The sequence below is a fragment of the Carassius carassius genome, chromosome 40 (genome assembly GCF_963082965.1).
Source record: "Carassius carassius chromosome 40, fCarCar2.1, whole genome shotgun sequence".
Classification (NCBI taxonomy): domain Eukaryota; kingdom Metazoa; phylum Chordata; class Actinopteri; order Cypriniformes; family Cyprinidae; genus Carassius; species Carassius carassius.
In genome coordinates, this window is record NC_081794.1 from 2,717,508 (window position 1) to 2,738,634 (window position 21,127).

The 21,127-nt window shown below is 37.9% G+C and overlaps 1 protein-coding gene across 2 annotated transcripts in view; it reads left to right on the forward strand.

Annotated features, from left to right (window-relative positions):
• The window catches only part of LOC132121944 (myosin-16-like), a 50,290-nt gene that overhangs the window by 10,464 nt on the left and 18,699 nt on the right, over positions 1 to 21,127 (forward strand). For both annotated transcript variants that reach the window (XM_059531702.1, XM_059531703.1), the window contains 6 exons: positions 3,207 to 3,413; positions 10,359 to 10,463; positions 12,052 to 12,138; positions 12,222 to 12,367; positions 14,971 to 15,061; positions 19,172 to 19,228. In XM_059531702.1, the coding sequence (XP_059387685.1) occupies positions 3,207 to 3,413; positions 10,359 to 10,463; positions 12,052 to 12,138; positions 12,222 to 12,367; positions 14,971 to 15,061; positions 19,172 to 19,228 (693 nt within the window). The remainder of the gene's footprint in view (positions 1 to 3,206; positions 3,414 to 10,358; positions 10,464 to 12,051; positions 12,139 to 12,221; positions 12,368 to 14,970; positions 15,062 to 19,171; positions 19,229 to 21,127) is intronic.

Below are 21,127 nucleotides of genomic sequence, written 5' to 3' on the forward strand. Positions count from 1 at the left end.
CATTGTGGGATGATTACCATTCAGTTTCATAAAGAGGCCATCATAATGGTCACCATTATTTAGTCTGAAACTCTGAGCGGTTGAATCTCAGCCAGTGGGCGTCAGGCCGTAAATCACTGCTATGGTATGTGGTTGAGTACGCAGTTCACCAAACACAAACTTCATGCAGCATGTCGATTGCATGTGTTGATTTAGTCACACCTGTTGAGATGTAATCAGCGTCCAGTGATGGGTCTTGGTTCACCTGTTGTAGATATAAATGTTTGATGTCTAAGCACAGAATGTTTTGACTGTAAAAATGAATGGCAAAAAGATTTTTACATAGATTACAATAATAGCTTTGTTCTTCTGACACTCTCAGACATTTTCCAGACTGTAGGCATGGATTGGTTTTTTAAATAAATGCACGAAACAGACCGCAAATCATCGGCTGCTCTGTGTCTCGTGCAGCACAGAGATTCAGCTTCATTCTTTTGATTAACGCCAGTGCTGTTGTGATGGATAGAGAAGGACGGCACTAAGACACTCACTGACATCAGGCAATCATCTGCGCACCTGTTTCTGTCACGACTTCTGAAAGTGTGCTGTGTAGAAACACAGGAGGCGTCCAGCTGTTAGAGGAGGGCGAGAGAGACGCTGCTCAGAGATGGATGGTGTTTGTCAGGTCGTGTCTGTTGGGTGTTCGCTCTCAGATGAGCACGAGGAGCTGGACTGGGATAGTTTCACCACATCCATCCCAATCCATCAGGTACTCTATTGATAATGCATGTGCATGATGATGCCAGTGATGCTTTGAGAACATGGACCTATGTTTGTTTTTTTATATTCAATTCATCATTTTGTTACTTTGGTTGAATGCATCTTCCAAATGGATATATGTTAGTGTTGTAATCAGTATCCTTGCATGGTTTAAGGTCATTTTCGCTGTTGACGAGTATGTGCATAATATCAGGTTTGCAAAATAAGAAACTGTGGGTGTGTTTGCCAGTGCCATGATTCTAGGATGCTGTGGATGGTTGCCAGGACATTTGTTATTATTTGCTTCTGAAAGGTTTTTAATTGGCTGCTATGCTGTTGCTAAAACATTGCTTATAGGTCAAAGTCAAAAGTGTGATATTCACCAATTGGGGCTCAGGGTCCCTCCTTACTCTGGCATAATAATATGATAAAATAGATCATATTTGGAGTTAAAAGTAATTTAAGAATAGCAAGATAAGCTAGATTTTTAAATGTTCAGAAGAAAATGTTAGTGTGTTTCTTGTGCTTTGTGGATGATTATTAATGGTTTTTAATGTTATGCAGTTGCTAGGACAATGCTTGATGGTTTCTTATTGGTCAAAAGAGTCATTTCTTGACATGATAATATGATTCATTTTTGTTGTTAAAAAGTGTGTAATTTCAGAGTTTTGAAAATAACTCGATTTTTAAATGTTCTGAAGCCAGTCCAAAGGTTGTTTGGGGGCTGATGGTTGGCAGGATGTTGTTATTTGGTTGCAAAATGGTTCTAAGTGGGTTTTAATAGTTTGTTATGCAGTTGCTACAGTAGATGGTCTCTTATTGGTCAAAGACACAAGAGCCCTTTCTCAATTTTGAAATTCCCTAGACAGGGCTCAGGCTTCCTCCTTCAAACTAAGAGTGATTTATTTATTTTATTTCATCTGTTTTATCATCTGCCAGGTGGAAAACATAGCAAACGCCACTAATTACTGTTTGCAAATGGAACAGGAATTTTTTAAGCATCATGTTTAATGAATGAATCAACTGACCCCATCTTAGTTATAGTGGCCCATAATGCATGTGTTGCATGTTTCCTACAAATGTTGAAACAAATATCCATTAAGCAAGCAAATTATTTCTACAGCACTATTATCACACAGTGCTTCACAGAATAAAGACAAACACTAATCAATATAAGACAAATCTAAACCTTAACACTTGACCATACAGTCATTCATGGAAAAATTCAACTTAGACAATGCAGAACATCATCAGAAAAAAAAGGCTTTAGATTGAGTCGATCTCAAACTCCACACATTTAACAAGATCGGCATGAGAAAAAGAGTAAAATACACTTTTATATATGACAGGCATTGATTAATAACAATGAAAATATTTAAAAACACATTTGGGATCACTCACCCACCACAACACACTCTTGGCTGGCACAATTTTTTACAATCTTAAAGAGATAGTTCACCCAAAAATGAACATTTGATGTTGATTTAATGAAAACATGATCTTCAAACATGATGATTCATAAAATGCAAGTCAACGGCTACCGTCGCTTTGAGAGTAAAAAAAAAGCATATCAGGAAACACAAAATTAAAACCCGTGGCTCCTGATGATTTTTTGAGGTCTTTAATGTAACTAAATGGTCTTCTGGAACAAGCCGATCCAATGGTTAGAAAATACATAAAGGGCAATGCTTTGAGAAAAATTTGTTTAGCACTTACTTTGAAACAATTTTGACTAAAAAAATGCTAGCAAACTTCACAAATAGTTACAAAGAAATACGATTTTTTTAAGTAGAAAGATTAAAATAGTATTTTCTTATAAGTCATACTCTAACAATCTTTGTTTTATTTATAACCGCACATGTGAAAGCCGTTTCCTTCGTCCACCATTGGTCAGCCAAACAGATGGCCCCGCCCCCAAACTCACACCATTGGTTGAGCCAGTGTTGTTCTGTCTCTTCCAGTTGAGCTGCTCGAACAAAAATATCGCAGTTGGTCCTGTAACATTTTAAGGTGATGTAACACAGCCATTAATGTCTTAGTGGATAAGCAAGTGATAAAAACAGATGCTTTACTAATAAGCCAAACACAAATGACTGAAATCAGAACAGAACAAGCACATTTATGGAGAAATGTGCTCGTGGGCAAAACACATCCACTGCCAACTTTGCAAGGACCCTCATATTTGTCTGTTTTTAACTTGATGGCGTGTTTTAAAGAACAAGTTGCAAAAGCAGAGCTTTTTATGTCCTGTCGGGACTAGTTTGTTAAATGATCTGCTTCGTCGAGGGGAAGATCACTTTGTCCTTCTCATGTTTTGAAGCTTCTGATCACAGGAGGGTTGTGAAGAGCTTTTGAGCCTCTTTTGTTGCTCTTTTCTTGTCGTCTTCCTCTGAAGTGCATCCCCCGAGGCTGACATGCAGCAGGAGACTCATCCGTGTCCTCTGTCTGTCTCGTCCTCCCCGGAGCAGGATCAGGAGAGCCTCCATCAGGCCGAGCAGCGCTGCGTTCAGCTGGAGGCGCAGGTGGCCGGACTGGAGGAGCGTCTGGAGCAGGAGGAGGGTGCCGCCGCTCAGCTGTCCTCCCAGCGTCACCGGCTCGAGGCCGAGTGCTGCAGTCTGCGCCGAGAACTAGAGGAGCTGGAGAACACCCTGACTTCAGTGGAGAAGGACAAGCAGGTAGGACTGGCTGACATGCTCTTGACTGTTACAGTGGAGGGACTGCAGCCATTTCTGTTCTTATACGAGGTTTTTCCACATTGTTGTAAATCATGCATCATTAGTAGTCTGGAGAATATAATTTGAAACTGTTTTGGAATATTTCATGCTGCATGATTTAGAGCAGAGGAGAGGACCTACAGAACCTCTAGACTTAGAATTTATATTTGATATTAAATTCAGATAATAAGGATCATGTAGGATCACTGGTAAATACTGTATATACATTCTGGTAAAACTGGTAAAATGATGCGAAAATTAAATAATTTATTTGTTGTCTAACAGTAAAAAAAAAGGTGGGACAACTTTATTTCTCATAATTGCAGCTTTGTTTCTCGTAACTTTGTGACTTTATTTTTCAGAGAGGGACTTCTACTTTTTCTTATTTTATAAGTGTGACATTATTTTTTGTAGTAATTTTTCGTAACCGCAACTTTATTTATCAGAACTGTAATTTTATTTCCTATAATTGTGACTTTTTATTTCTCATGTTGGCATTTTATTGACACTAAATTTGTCATGATTGCAACCTTTTCTCGTAATTGCTTTATTATTATCATGGACTGCCAATGTATTTATAGTATTTACACCTTTACTTCTAATAATTGTGACTGTTTCTAATAATTTCATTTTTACTTCTCCCATAATTGCGACTTTATTTCTAGTTCTTGTAACTTTATTTCCTGTTATTGCGACTTTAGTTCTTAGAAATGCAACTCTGTTTCTCTATTTCAAGTTATTTTTCATAATTGCAACTTATTGCCAGTAATTGCGGTTTTATTTTTGTGTAATTGCAACTATTTTTTTACTATTGCAACATTGTCTCATAATTATGATTTATTTCTCATAGTTGAAACTTTGTTTATCGCAGTTGTAAATATTTGTGACTATATTTCAAATTTATTTCTGCTGTTGAGACTTTTTTTTTTTTTGTAACTGCGACTTCAGCTTTACTTTCACTTTATCTAACAATATACATTTGAAATTTGACATCCAAATGAAATTTGGTGATAGTTGTTCTGGCCGTTGTTGTCAGGATCTTTGGCAAGCGTTTGGGTGACATACTATCCATGAAAAATGATTAAAATCCTGCCGCTAACGTTGACATACACAAGAACAGGCCTGTATGGCTTGTTTGCTCTTTTACACTTCAAGTGGAAATGGTTTGGAGTCTATTTGTTGCCATAGAGTGACTTCATGTGTGACATCAACTCAAGCCTTAGAAGCATTACATTCAGCTTTCAAAACAAAACTGTAAAATATATACTGTATATAAAATATATAGTCAGTTCCGTAGCCGTTGTGTCCTGATGGCAATAATTGTTACTTTAACTGCACTGCATAAAGCTGCGCTGACTTCTAATTCGAGCTAGGTGTGCTGCCTTTCAATTACAGCATGCAGTCCATAATTATTCCAATTATAATTTTATCTCATCTCTTAACAATTTACAGTATGTGCAGATGTGTGGGGTTATTTGTCTGCTCATAGCTCTAGTTTATGTCTGAGTTCAGAGGATCAATGACAGCTGTGGTATCAGGATAAAAGTATTTGAGGAGCCTACATTCTCTACACTTCTGGTCTAGATCTGCTTCTCAAAGCTTTAACAGACACACGCACACACACACACACACACACACACACACACACACACACACACACACGTGTGCTCTATTAGTCCCTCATGTCATTGTTGAAACAAATTGCATCTGCCACATACAAAGTCAGTATAAGTTTCTTTTTCTAACAAAATTACTGCTCTTCTTATTGCAACTTTACTTTTCCAATTTGGATTTTATTTCTTGTAAATAAAAAAAATGTTTTGTCATGTTTGTTATTTTGCTCCGTAATTGTGACTATTTCTTGCTATTGCAACATTACTTCTCATACTGTAATTGTGACTGTTTCCCCATAATTGCAACAATTATGTCTTTATTTCTTTTAATTGTGATTTTTTGTTTTTTGGGGGGGGGGGGGGGGACTAATGGTGACTAAATCTCGCTATTGCAACTTTATTTTTCATAATAGTGACTATTACTTAAAGGATTACTTCACCCAAAAATGGAAATTATCCAGTGTTTTACTTGCACTCGATTCTTCCTAGGTGTATATGACTTTCTTCTTTCAGACGAATCAAGTTGGAGTTATATCAAAAATTGTCTTGGCTTTTCCCAGCTTTATCATTGCAGTCTGCAGGTGTTACAGCTGAACAGTTCAAGAGTCATAATAAACGTGCCTCACACGGCTCTGGGGGGTGAATAAAGGCCCCCTGTAGCGAATCCATGTATTTTTGTAAGAAAAATATCAATATGTCAAATGTAATGAACACATTTCTCTCACTTCCATTATCTGTCATACACTGAAGCCGTTCCTGCAGATGACATAAGATGCCGGCATTGTGTGATTATTGATGAATAAAGAGAGAACAAACAAGACGCCCGTCACAAATTAGAAGTACAAACCAAGGATTTGTAAAGAAAAATTTCGGAGGATTTCAATATAAACCAAGAGGAGACTGGTTTACCTTTGCTAAAGGAAACTTCGCTTACTTTGCTCATGTAATTAAACTCACGAGACTAGCATATCTCAGATGTACACGCGCTGCACAGATACGACATCATACGCCGGAACTGCTTCCTCGTATGATAGTCAGGTGCAAATATGTCTTGACCCCAAAAAAATTCTAACAAAACATTTCTCAGTGGTTTACAGTAGTATCAACTGTACTTAAAAACATACTAAAAGTTGATCAAAGTTTGACTCCAAGAAAGGCCCCGTTTTCAAAATGGCAGCCACCAGGTCCTTAAAATGACCATTATTCCTTTGTATTCCTCCTAGACCAGAAATATTGGTGCCTGATACATGTTTTGGCCATGTAATATTCTAATTAGCATGATAGATAAGTGACTACAATGCCAATTATATATTAAAGCAATTGGTTACAAGCATTTTTATGGGAAAAATATGTACCATTTCCCTTAAGTACAGGTACATGTAAAAAAATAGAATATCATGGAAAAGTTCTTTATTTTTTTGTACTTTAATTTAAAAAGCAAACTTTTTTATATTCTATATTCATTGCACACAAACTGAAATATTTAAATATTTATGATTTTATGTTTTATGTTATTTATGTTTTTTGTTTGAGTTCTGATGGTTACGACTTACAGCTTCAGTATCTCAAAAAATTAGAATATTTTCTCAAAGATCAATCAGAAAAAGATTTACAAAACAGAAATGTTCAAGATCTCCAAAGTAGGTTTAATTATGCACTCAATACTTGGTTGGGGCTCCGTTTGGAATTACTGTCTGTGGCACTGCAGGTTGCTTTGATAGCGGTCTTCAGCTCCTCTGTATTGTTTTTCAGATGTTACTTATCTTCCTCTCCACAATACCCCATATAGATTCTCTGTGAGGTTCAGGTCAGGTGAGTTGGCTGGCCTATCAAGCACTGTAATATCATGGTCAGCAAACTACTTGGAAGTGGTTTTGGCACTGTGGGTAGGTTGTCAGTGTTTTGCTCTGTCACTTTGTTTTATGTTTTGTTTCTTGTGTCTAGTGTCAGCACATGGCCTTGTTAATTGTTTTCTCGACCATGTGCTCCTTTAGCCCCTCCTCCTTGTTTCCTTTTTACCACACCCTCTTGTTAGCCTGGTTAGTCTTATTGTGCTCACCTGTCCCTCATGTATTTTCCTCCCTATTTATAGTGCCCCTTACCCTTTTGTGTTTGCTGGTTCATGGTCATTCTCACCACCGCTGTCTGTGGATGTGGCTGAATATGTGTCAGTGTCTCCTTGGTCTTGTGCCCTTGTCTAGTCCTTGTACGTCTATGTTTTTGTCTTGTTCCTTAAGTCAGTGATATTTTGAGTGCCGTGACGTCTGCTGGTGTTGGTTCATTATGTTTTATCAAGTCCAATGTCAATGCAGCCATCTACCAGGAGATTTTGTAGCACTTTATGCTTCCATCTGTTAATAAGCTTAATGGAGATGCAGATTTAATTTTGCAGCAGGGATTTAGCACCTATGCCAGGGATCTAGGAGGGAGGACCCAATTGCAGTGTGAGGTAATAAGGTTTTGACAAAACGGACTGATACAAGAGGGTAGTGAAGTGAACAATAGATACCACAACAGGAAAACAGTAAACGGGAACAGCTAGGGGAGGCCACTGGGAAAGCTTCAGGAAACAACTGGCAGAATACTTGGCAACAGAGGGGGCAGCAAAACCAGGCTGATGGAGAAGACCACACAAGGCACCATAGAGCAGAGCTCAGACACTTGTTGACCACTGACTCTGAAACAGACCAAGTGCCAGGTAGGTATATCCAGGGCAGGACACACGGGGACAGGTCAGGAGTTGCCGGGGACGGGCGAGCTCGCTGCCAGACGCCCGTGATTTGGAGGGGCGGCTGCCATCCGTGAGGGAGCGGAGGAGTCGGCGCCGTTCGCCAGGGGGCCAGAGCCTGCTGCCTCCATGAAGGAATCCGGAGAAGCAGGGAACGGGGGACTCCTGCCGGCTGCCCAAAATCGGAGGAGCCGTCGCTGTCCACCGGGCGGCGGAGGAGTGTCGTGCCGTCCGCCGAGGGCTGTCCAGTGCCACCGCTAGGCACCGCGGAGGAGATCACCCAGCTGGTGGAGGGCCGAGCGGCAGCGTGTCTGGGAACCGGAATTTTTTATTTTTTTGCTCTTCTCTCCCCTCTCTCGTCTCTGTCGCTCCTCATCCTTCCATCTCCTTTTCTCTCGCCTCGTCTGTCCTACCCCCAGGTTGCCGCAGGTCCCCGTGAGCGATCCCCCCCCGGAGGGAGGGTGGTTAGTAGAGCGCAGTCTTGGAAGTACCCCCAGCCTGCGAGGGGCGATGGGGGTATGTGACGAGTGGGGCGGGGCCGAGAGATGTGGGAACAGGAGCGAGGCCGGTGGAGTGATTGGAAATGAGCAGAGGAGATGGAGGGATATAAAACCGGAGCGACGAAAGTGACGGACGAGAGAGGACCATGCCTGGACTTTATTTTGTATTTGGTTTTTATTTGTGTGCGTCAGTCGTCCGTGAGGGGCTGACGCGCTGTTTTGTCTTTATTTTATTATTAAAGTTTGAATTGATTGTCTGCCGGTTCCTGCCTCCTTCTTCCCGATGATAATGAACGTTGAATTCATTACAATGGAATATTCTAATTTTTTGAGATACTGATTTTTTTTTATTTTCCTAAGCTGTAAGTCGTAACAAACAGAATTAAAACAAAAAACTCTTGAAATATTTCTGTTTGTGTGCAATGAATCTAGAATCTACAAAAAGTTTACTTTTTTGAATTACATTACAAAAAATAAAGACCTTTTTTTTTTTTATAAGTAGTCAAGGATGAATTTAGTTTGAGCAAAACGGTATACTGTACACTGTGCTGCCAACAACATTAGTCAAGCAATCTCAAATGTCAGTATTCTCTTCTACCATCTTCTGAATTGCTGAAAATTGTGAATTTAGTTTTGTTGGGTTTAGTATAATGCCACCTTTATACTCAAAAACATCTACTGTAAGTTACTGTAAGGTACTGAGTAAGAGTTACATGACAAGCTAAATTGTTTACATCTCTGGTTCACCCCAAACAATGATAAAACCTTACAGTATTCTCACAAAATCATGTATTTCATAAGTATGTGATCATGTCAGTGCAATTTAGACAAGTCCAATGGATTCATAGACCTAGAAAACATGGGGTTAGACACCAAGATTACTTGACTAAGTCAAATAATGAAGGAGTTAGGATATTTTAAGGGCTTCCTACCCATCTTGGGCACCATCTTGAAAATTACACCTTTCTAGTGGTCAAACTTTGGTAAACTTTTAGTATGTTATTAAGGACACCTAATACTACAAAAACAGCTGTGAAACCTTTTGTTAGAATTTTTTTAGGGTTAGGTGTTTTATTTTCATATATGCAGTCGCCTATGACACATAATGGAAGTGAGAGAAAAGTGTTTATTACGTTTGAAATATGGATATTTCTCTTACAAAAACGCATGGATTCGCTACAGGGGGCCTTAATTCACCCTCCGGAGCTGTGTGAGACATGTTTATTATGGATGCATGCACTTTATTTGACGTCTTGTGGACTCTTCAAATGTAACACCTGCAGACTGCAATGATAGAGCTTGGAATAGCCAGGACAATAATTAATATAACTCCGCCTGGATTTGTCTGAAAGAAGAAAGTCATATATACCTAGGATGCCTCGAGGGTGAGTAAAACACAGGCTAATTTTCAATTTTGAGGGAACTAACCATTTAATTTTTTTCTCATAATTACACCTTTATTTCTTGTAATTGTGACTATTTATCATAATTCTGTTTTCCTTAATGACAGTTCTCACAATTGGAATTTTATTTCTTGCCCTTTCAATCCTTTATTTGCAATTGTGACATTTTTCCCTTTTTGTAATTGTGACAAATTTTTTTTTTCATTGCAACTTTATTTCTTATAATTTACTTTATTTACCCATATTAGACTGTATTTCTTGTAATTGTGACATTATTTCTCATATTGGGACTTTATTTCTTGTAATAGCTACTATGTCCTGTAATTGTGACTATTCCTTGTGATTGCAACTTTTTAATATTGTGACCTTTTCTTGAAATTGCGAATTTTTCTTTTTAATGCAAATTTAATTCTTGTAATTTCGTCTTTATTTTCCTTGATTTTGACTATTTCTCATAACTGCAACTTTATATTTCCTAATTGTAACTTCATTTCTTGTAATTGTGACTTAATTTCTCATTTTTGTGATTTTTCTTTCTTTCTCGTAATTGCAAATTTATTTCTCACATTTGAGACTTTGCTGTAATCTGAAATATTTTTTTATAATTGCAAATGTTTATCTTACAAATATTCCTAAACCGGATGCTCCTGAACTCTCTCTAGTCCTCAGACTCTGCAGTGAGGAAGCACTCTGAAGATCTCACCCAGAAGAACGAGCTGGTTCACAAACTGCAGAAAGAAAAGGAGCAACTGGTGGAGTTGAGCCAGGTGAGGGCTACTGAAATGACCTAGAATCACATTCTCTGCGTGCATTTGTTCATGTCTCAGTCAATCCATCACTCAGAACAGTAGACTTAGACATATGTAGGACAGTTTTGACCAGAGTTTTTCAAGGATGCTGCAGTGTAAAGGTCAGTCATGAGGCGAGGTAACACAGCCTGCTCTTTTAAATGGGACAGACCCATCTGGAAGACAAGTTGGAGGTCGTTAACAGGTTAGCGTTCATCCCTCCGGCACAACAGGCCATTTCCGACTTTAATCTGGAAAATAACTTAAAGGGTTCAGGTCACTGCTGTGATTGTTTCTTAAATAATGAAAAATACTTTCTGTGAAATGGTTTATAATGAGTTGCAGCAGTGAACTGCTTGGAAATCTTGATTACCAATCAAAACATGGTGTTTTACTCTAACAGAGCACTAGTAATTGATACGCTTTTTTGCATGTCATAAAATTGATGAATTATTCATGTGGTTTTGACCAGGTTGAAAAGATGGTAATGTGCAATAAATCGGTACAAATGTTCTGAAATATTTTGAATACTTTTGTTGTAAGCAATCTGTCTTTATGCATCAGTGTCGTTATGCTCGAATTTATTATTTAATTCAGAAATACGTTGGAAACGTAATTCATACATGTATGAGTTTATTTGGATATTTTTTGTGGGCATGAGGACAGAAATATTAGGGTAATGCAAGTATGATATGTTCTGATATCATAATGAAGAAAAAGGCATCTAAAAGTCTGAAATTCATTGGTAGGTTAGCATTTTTTTCTTCTTCTATGAATTAATAATAGATAAAAAGCATTAAAGTAGTCTCTCATGGAGGTTTACCAACATGGGTGAGAAAACTATAAAACAAGAAATGTTATCCTAGAAATACCAGATAATTTGACCTTTTATGTCAAGCCAAGATTAGTTCAAGTTGTAAATTGTCTTGTGGTACAACCTCTAAAAACCTAATAATAATAATAATAATAATAATAACTTAAAAAATAGATTTAAAAGAGTTTTGACAGTAGTAATTGTGTACAGTCATATTCATGGTGTGAGAAAAATATTTTATTACTTTTAGAGTCTTTTTTATTTTCAAATCCAAAATAAATACAAAGAGTAGATTTCCAACTTGGCACATTTGTAATAAAATGTTCTTTTTTGGTTTCTGTGGACACTTTGCACCTCGGATCACGGTTTAGTTCACCTTAGAAAGTCAAGAAGTGTCTTATTTTCCTTTCTTTTTTGCTCCATAAAACTCTATGATCGGTGTGCAGCAACGTAAGCCAGATGTCCAACAGTAGCAGCTCATCTCTGTGATTTACGACCTTCATCAGGAGCTATCTACAGATACGTGAGCTCTTCGTTCTAGGAGCATAGTGTTGGTGTGATGGTCTGGTGTGCTTTACATTTTAGTTTAGACTAGAATGAATGTGCCTTTCAGGGACTGGTTTGATTAAGCCATCATGCTCTCTCTGTGATCGGCCGAATGAAAGCATCCCGGTCAGATGTGAGCCGTTCTTGGCTGGAGATTTACGCCACATCTGCTCGACAGACCCTCACGTCTCTGTTTTATTTTTGCAGCAGGCCATCGAGGACTTACAGTGCGAGGAGGAGAAGGTGAACCTCCTGACCAAAGAGAAAGCCAAGCTGAAGCTGCAGGCAGAGGATGTGAGTAGATCAGCAGATCACTACTGTGGTCCGGTCCACGGATAGATAAAGACATCACGCCAATCTGCTTGATGTTCTCCTAGCTGGAGTATCTGTTGGAGCAGGAGAGGAAACAGAGGACGGATTTGGAGAAGAGCAGGCGGAGGCTGGAGGGAGACGGGAGGAACACTATGGACAACCTGACAGAGATGGGCAAGATGAGGGCCAGTCTGGAGGAGATGATCAAGAGGTGAGGAGATGTTTCACAAATGCAAATGATGATAAATTAACTGCATTTCACAGATGAATCCCAGTTATCCAATGCACTTCTGAAACAGTTGTTCTATTGGCTTATGTATCCCTTTTTTTCTTTGTTTAGTCCAGAGTTAAAGAAATAAACTAGAAACTGTGATTGTAAGCGGTGTGCGAGTTGAAAATCAAATAATTAATTAAATCATAAAAATGTTGAAATCAATAATTGTAAGCAAATTACATGAAAATGTTATTCAGTATTTATTATGCATTTGTATTTATTTTGTATTACATTTTTTTGATTTATACTTTATATTTATTAAATATTTTATCTTTTGAATATTTCATCTGTTTACCTGCAGAGATCTGTAAACATTTACATTTATGCGCTTAGCAGATAAAAGCAATATCCATTATGTGAATATTCATTATTATTCATTATTATTCAGCATGTGAATGTGTTGTTAAACTATAAAAATAATACTCTATAAATCATATAATAATTTATAATGTGTGGGGGGACTTCAAGTAAATATTTGACCTCAAAATGGTTTCGCTGTCAAAAATGTTATGGACTCCAAATAATGTTATAATAATTAACTAATATAAAAATGAATGATCTCTTGAAGCCGTTGATGTCTCCAAGAAAAGCTTTAAAAATGGAGAAGATAAAGCAGCACAACAGATGTTTGGACGGCTCTTGATTATAACATGATATGTGCTTGAAGCGCCGCTATCTCTGCTTTGAGTTAAAGGCCTCCAGGCTCCTCGAGCTGTTCAGGCTTGTTAGGATGCAGAAAGGCGTATATTCTGTAGAAAGCAAAAGCTGCTGTTTCATGGAGGCCCCAATTAAATAAATAAATGATAAATATTTGAGTAATGGTGAAAGGGTTAAAAGCAGAGATAGTATGTGTATGTATGAATGGAAGCTCCGCCTCTCAGTTAAAATGGCCAATCAGCTTTCAGATAGAGGCATTACCTGTTGGTTTATTGATGATTTGAAGACATACTGTATGATATTAAAAATGAATCTTGATCAACAGTTTTGGAGATTTCACACTTTCTTGAAACAGAAGCCTGTTTCCACCTAAAAGAGATAATTGTGACTATTTATTGCAGTTGCCACTGAAAAAATTAAAACGCAAATGTTCAGTGGAATGGAAAATGTTTGTGAGAAACGTGAAGTTTCTCGGGGGAGCCCTTACACAATATTTTAACTAGAGAATGCTTACGCTTTGTGAGCGAATTTAAAAGTTTAGTTTCTCAGAAGAATTTTCTTGAGCAAATGCAAAGTTTCTTGGAGAACGCCACAGTTTTGTGAGTGGACTCAAAGTTTCTCAGGGATGCAAAAGTTTTCTTGAGCAAACACAAAGTTTCTTGGTGAAAGACAAACTTTTTGTGAGTAGACTCAAAGTTTCTTGGAGGAACACAAGTTTTTGTTGGAAAATGTATAGTTTCTCAAAGAAATAATACTTTTACTAGAGCATGCTTACGTTTGAAAACAAACACAGTTTCTCATAAGAATTAAAAAATGTGTTGAACAAATGCAAAGTTTCTCAGTAGAAAGGCAAACATTTTCAGAGTGAAGGCAACATTTTGGGGGAAATGAAAAAGTTCTAAGTGAATGCACATTTTCTTGGAGGAACAGAAAAATGTATTGAGGAGTAAAAAAAAGTTTCTTGGGACAACGCCATAATTTTACTAGTGAATGCTTGCATTTTGTGAGTGAATGCAAAAGTTTTACTCCTCAAAATAATTCAAATATTTCCCGAGCAAATGCAAAAGTTCTTGGTGAAAGGCAACATTTTGTGAGTAAACGCAATTTCTTAGGGGAACCCCACATTTTGTGATTGAACGCAAAGTTTCTTGGAGGAACGCAAAGTTTTTGTGAGAAAACAACTTTCATGGGCAAACGTTTTGTTTCACGGAATAATTCAAAAGTTCTCAAGCAAACACAAAGTTTCTTGGAGGAATGCAAATGTTTTTGTGATTAAATGTAAAGTTTCTTGGGGAAACAATACTTTTACTAGAGAACCCTTATGTTTTGTTAGTGAAGGCAAAAGTTTTGTTTCTCAGAAGCATGCTACATTTCTTGGGCAAACACAAACGTTTTGTGAATGAACACAAAGAGTCTCAAGGATAACAGAAGTTTTTTTGAGTGGACGCAAAGTTTCTTGTAGGAATGCAAATGTTATGCGAGCAAACGTAAAACTCATTGAAATATTATTTTTCCTTCCATTTCATTTTTTTTTCCAATACCATATTCGAGCTCCACAGAAACAGGTTTATGTAGATAGGAGCTGTACCTACATGCCTAATAAAAACACCAAAACTAATTTTTGTCCAGGGTGTTACTAAGATGGCCGTCAAGTGAACCGACTTGCCTTAAAGGTTCTTTAGTTAAAACAACAACTTACAAATCACAGAGTCAATCAATGAGATTTCCAAATGGTGTTCTGGGATTGACTGGCACGTTTAATAATCTGAGACACGGGTGATGTTTATCGGACAAGGCTAGCAAACAACACAGGGCATGCCTGTTAAATTAGCCCTGTCACTCTCGCCCTCACACGCTCTCTTTCTCCGTCTGTCTTCTGTCAGGAAAGATGTGGAGATAAGCAGCACCAGCAGCCGGCTGGAGGCAGAGGAGGCGCTGAACACAGGCCTGCAGAGGAAGAATAAGGAGCTCCAGGTGAGGCCTCGTGGGAGAGCCGCAGAATTCCTGTCTTTCAGCACCGTGGGGGTCCAAGACTCTGATTTGTGAGCCAGAGATGACTAAAACATAGCTGAGGAGTTCAGGAGCTGATAACGATCTCTCTAAAGAGGGAAGGAAGGCTCCGGTTGTAACCTCACACTGCTTTTGTAAGCAGAGTCTGTTTAACCAGTGCTCTGTTGGCTCTTTTGCACGGGACTCAGAAAGTGACAGCAGAATGATATATTTGAAAAGAAAGAGAGAGTTAGCTCATGTCTGTGGCATTTAAAAGCTGTTGAAAAGCAATGTTAGTTTAACCTCTGTCAGTCCTGCTTCATGTCAAGTAGGTGTGACACCCTCTCCAGATCTAAATTCATTTTGAAATGCGTGATATTAATGCATTTAAAGGAATAGTTCAGCAAAAAATGAAAATGTGCTGAAAATGTGCTCACCCTCAGGCATTTGCGAAATATAGCATTGCATTACTTGCTCGCCAATGGATGCTCTGCAGTGAATGGGTGCCGTCAGAATGAGAGTCAAAACAGCTGATAAAAACATCACAATAATCCACAGGACTCCAGTCCATCAGTTAATGTCTTGTGAAGTCAAAAGCTGCATGTTTGCAAAAAACTAATCCGTCGAGATAATCCATCCAAAATTCATAATAACACTTCCTCCAGTGAAAAATGTTCATGTCCTGTTGTCTCTTACATCAAAATCCAGCCACATATTTGTTTAGAGCTGTTTTGGCTTGTAAACTTTTCTTGATCTGTGCAGATTTCTCTCCTGATTCAGACCAGACCACTTTTTCACTGGAAGAAGCATTATTATGGATTGTGGACTCGTTTTGTTGGATTTGTTTTTTTTTTTTCAAACACGCAGATTTCTCTTCTCCAGATGTTAACTGATGGACTGAAGTGGTGTGGATTATTGTGATGTTTTTATCAGCTGTTTGGACTCTCATTCTGACGGCACCCATTCACTGCAGAGCATCCATTGATGAGCATAAAATTCATGGTAATTCAAATTTCCTTTTGTTTCCCGAGCTTCGGTGAGGCTGAAAGTCTTGAGATGGACAAGACAGGAGATGGTTTCTCAGCAGACTCAAGCTTGTGTAGAAAAAACAGACGCTCTTTGTCTCTCATGCTTGTCTGCTTTAATGAAGGGGAAAGCTGGAGACGAAGACAAATGTTACATGGAGCGCAGGGTTATTCTGTCGGGTCAGTTCAGGTCAAGTTTTGAATTGCTGGTTGGTGTTTATTAATCAGATAATCGTGATTGTTGTTCATCAGAAGATGAGCATTGTGAGATGGGCAGAGAGACAGATCATCTTAATATGAGTCAAATAAACACAAGTAATAACATGATGTACATATTTGGCTCATGTCATGTTGACACAACCAATCAATAATCTATTTTCATTTATAAATTGGCATGCTGAAAATCTTTCCTCGACATGGCAAAAGTCAAGTACATAGTCTCGTGGTCATTATTAATATTTTAGTTTGTAACCGGGGGCTAGTTGGCTTTTAATATAAATAATTAAATAATTCACTACATAAACCCATGTTCAAGGTTCTCCATCAGTTAATGGTCACATGACATGCAGGTAAACAAATAAAATATTGAATCTTTCTAATAGGTTTTATTTTGACTGTTTTTAGTTTTTTAAGGTTTACTACTAATTATTTTCCCTACATCAACTCACAAACCCCTGTTTAGGGAAACTGTGCCATAAATTCTTGATTTAAAAAAATATATTTTGAGGTTTACATGTCATTAGTGCTCCACAGAACATATAAAATGTATTAAAGATGTTGACGTTTTGTGACAACATGCCCCACTAGCGACAACTATATAGGGTAAGCTTATATTAAACGGCACACTAAATAATTCATGCATTGCCTAATATATAAAAAGAGCATCATACATACAATATTTGTTTTGGCAAACACATTGCAATAATTAGTAAAAATGTCATTCATACTGTGTTAATTATTAAATGTAGAAAACATGACTTGTGATAACTTGCCCCAGTAAAATATATAAAATATAAAAATATCCTTGAAAACACACATCAGACCCGGTGGTTCAAGTGTATTTGCACTTGCATGATGTATTTGTGGTTTTATTGTGTTAGTAATCTCTCTGCTGCTTTCTGTGTTTCTCTGTGCGCTTTACAGTCTCACATATGAGGTCAATTTATAGTCCTGCACAAGAATGCAAGCAAACCATCATGTGAATGTCAGGATAGTGTCTTTTAGAAACAATGCTATGGAAGAACTGTTTGCAATCGATCTTTTGATGATCGATCAGGTTCGTTCACTAAAAATGCATTGATCATTCTGTCATCTTTTACTCATTTCTACTCAAACTTGTGTGACACAGAAGGGAACATTATAAATAGTTTGCTGGTCACTCTTTTCCATGCAATTTGAGCAAATGAGGATTTAAAAAGGTTTAGGGCAAGTTGACAGAAAATACCCTTTGCACAGTATGAAAAAACAATACACTTAATGAACCCATAATGATAAGAATACCAGTGTGTGTGTGTGTGTGGAAGACATGCTGAACTGCTCAGTGAAGGGGGTGTGGATTCCCTTCAGTCTGAGGTGAGCGTGTGTGTGAGTGTGTGTGTGTGTGTGTGTGTGTGTGTCAGTCAGTCTGCTTCAGTCTCTGTTGCTCATGGCTGTTCTCTCCGCTGAGGTTCTTCGCTGGCATGTGAGTTTCTGAGCTCTACTTCTTCACTGCATTATAGTTTGCGGTTGTTGTTCCCTCTATCACACACATTTCTGCTTGTCTCTGCATGTGTGGAACATCAGTAGCTTGATCTGTAAAGTTAATTCAGCTATTTTTAAATGGGAGTGAATCATTCAGGCCTTTGGGTTCAAGTTGAATCTCTTTCTGAGTGAGTGTGTGTGTTTTGGATCTGAGGTTGTCAGCATGTGTGTTATGTGTGTCCTCCAGCGATTCAGACAGACTTCCTCCCTGTGACAGAGAGAAGATCATTCATAAGACGTTATGTGCCACAAGACATGAGGATGAGGAGTTCATCACTGTTTTCAGACTTGCAGTCATACATTTCTGAATGCCATGTTTTCAGCACTATTGTGTTTTTTTTAATGGTTAATTTAACTCTTAAGGAAGTTGATTACATTTATTAAAGAACTTGCCTGTTTTTGTCTCAGCCGTGTGCACAGAAAAGGTTCAAGGGTTTGACCCAGAGTGTTTGCTTTGTGATATTTTCACAAGAATTCCAGCGTGTCCCATCTAGTTGGCCATTCGCGCTTCCTCTGTGGTTTTTTTACTGTGTGATTATGGTGTCACACTCATTGGAGAGCTTATCTTAGATTTGGACACATGGGAAGAAAGCCAAAGGAGTGAGTTATTTTGGAAAATGGAATGTTATACAATTATTTCAAATGTCTTTATTTCTTTAGAATGTCTTTATCATTATAAAAAAATTCTCTCGATACTGAATTTATTATATTCTGTTTATTAAACCGTAAAAATATGTATGCACACTGCAAGTTTGTGGTCTGTAAGATCAGCAAAGCTGCATTAATTAGATCATAAGTGTCAGTAAAGACATGATGCCACAAAAGATTTCGGTTTCAAATAAATGCTGCTCTTTTGGGCTTTCTATTCATCACAGAATCTTGAAAAATAAATTTAGCAGTTTTCAACATTGATAATGTTATTATAATGTAATAATGTTTCTTGAGCAGCAGATGGTATCTGAAGGATCATGTGACACTGAAGACAGGGGAAATGATGCTGAAAATTCGGCTTTTATCACAGGAATAAATTACATTTTAACAGATCTTCACATACAAATCAGCTATCTCAAATAGTAAAAATATTTCACAATTTTGACTATATTTAGATCAAATGAATCAGCCTGGATGAGCAGAAGAGGCTTTTTTTTAGAAACATCAAAAAATCCTACCAACCACAAATAGTAGTTTGTGTATGCAAACAGATTCTGTCTTTATTCACGCATTTAAAATAAAGTTTTATTTGCTTTTTAAGGTCAACAGAGTATGCACCAAATGATTCATTTTAGCAAACTATACCAAGTATAATTGTATTTGGTTTCTCGTCCCACAGGTCCGCATTGAGGAGCTGGAGGAAGAGCTGGAGGCTGAGAGAGCCCTACGAGCAAAGGTACGACAGAAATCGAACCTAACGAGCGTCTGCTGATTGTAAATGGCCTTCAGTGACCTCACCTCCTAAACACACAAGCTTAGATCTTTGTCCAGAATTGCCAGATAAGACTAATGTCGCCCATTAGCTTATCTGAAAGTTTGACTGATGAGGTATTTGTGGCACCTGAATGTACCTGCAAACGATTACAGGACAAGGCTTTATAAAACAGAAATGCTCAGTAGGTCTGTGTCAGACCTGCAAAAAGGCCATTAACCAATCTACATATTTGACTAGCATGACTGCAGTTTTCAAAGTATTGCAGCTTTTCTAGTTACAACCTGTTTTTTTTTTCAGCAAGTATCAGAGTGTTGTGAGTTGAGCTGATAATCAAACACACTCCTGCCATATGTCGCTTTGGAACCTTGTATTCATATTGAATGCAGCATTTTATTGCTTATTACTCACTGGTTTGTCTTATTTAATGTTAATGTGTCTGCTCAAGTAGAATTATTTAAGTAAGGAATATTTGAAATTGGCTGTTGAATTGTTAGCATATAATGCACACCCGAGGTGGTTATTACAGTAAGTTTAACTGCTTCAAGAACACCATTATAACCTCAGTAGAGAGAAATGTAATGTAACTTTTAAGTTGCTTTGCTTTATTACTCAAGAGCTGCCTGGAACTACTTTAGCCATGTTTTTCCTAGAAAATAACCACACACCTTAGAATGATCATCAGCCAATCAGATTCAAGCATTCATCAAGCATTCATCAGCCCAGTTGACATTTTCTTACAAACAATTTTAAGAAAAAAAATCTGAATTGTGTGACTGTGAGATGTTCAATAAGAAGCTGCAATAACCCCCTTTTTATGTTTTTATTCAGAGGTGGAGGTTAGCTTCCTTACATTAATTACATATTATTAATACTTTGAAGCAGTATTGGCTACATCTAGTTTAAATCTCAAGATTTTGAAATAATTATAAAATAGCACAGAAACAGAGATCTTTAGGATTTTAAATGTTTTATTCGACTGTTATGATTGGTATCACTACACATAGCAAAACTCTGTTGAGTCACATGTGCTGCCATCAACCCTGAACTAAAGTTCAATTCAGAATCTACTCAAAAGAACGATTTGTTGGTGAAGGCCTGACCTCGGCGTGGAAATGAGTGAATTGTGCTGGACGGCGGATGCTGAGCAGATCTGACGGGTATCAGCTCTCAGCAGGAGTCAGGGCTGATGTGGACGGAGTCTGGAATTGGTTTGAGTTGTGTTCGGGGCAGAGGCGCCTCTGCTTCAGGATAAATCATCTGCACCTGGAATAACAGATCAGCCCAGGGTTATCCAGCCTTATCACCGCCCAGCTCCTGCCAGTCAAACTCTTCAAGTCGTGTGTCAGCGTATAAAAGGATTCAGCATGATACATGCACTGAAGGCCTCAGTCTTTATGTAGCTCAAGCTGTTTTTCTACTTGACTGTGCAGTTGATGCATCACACTGATGCTCATTTGCATGCAATAGAACTTTGACCTCTGTCATCCACGTGACCAGAAATCACCAACACTTGAAAGAAAACACGATTTAATGCTTTTCACTGCAGTTTGTGGTCAATGTGAGATTGTTAAGGGTGAAGATTCAGCAAGAAAATGGTAACACTAAAGTCCACTTTAGATATTCTACTAACTATAAGTAACTTTGCAACTCCAAGTTAACTAGACATTGTCATTAGGGTGTTAGTAGACTGTCTGCTTAATATCTCCTAACACTTTATTTTGATGGACACTCAACTGACTTTGAGTAACTTTGCAAGTCTGTGTCAATTTCTTCTTCTAACCCGAACCCTAACCTAACAGTCATCTAATACTTTAATAAGAGTTAGCTGATGTGTAGTTGCAGAGTTACTTATAGTTAGTA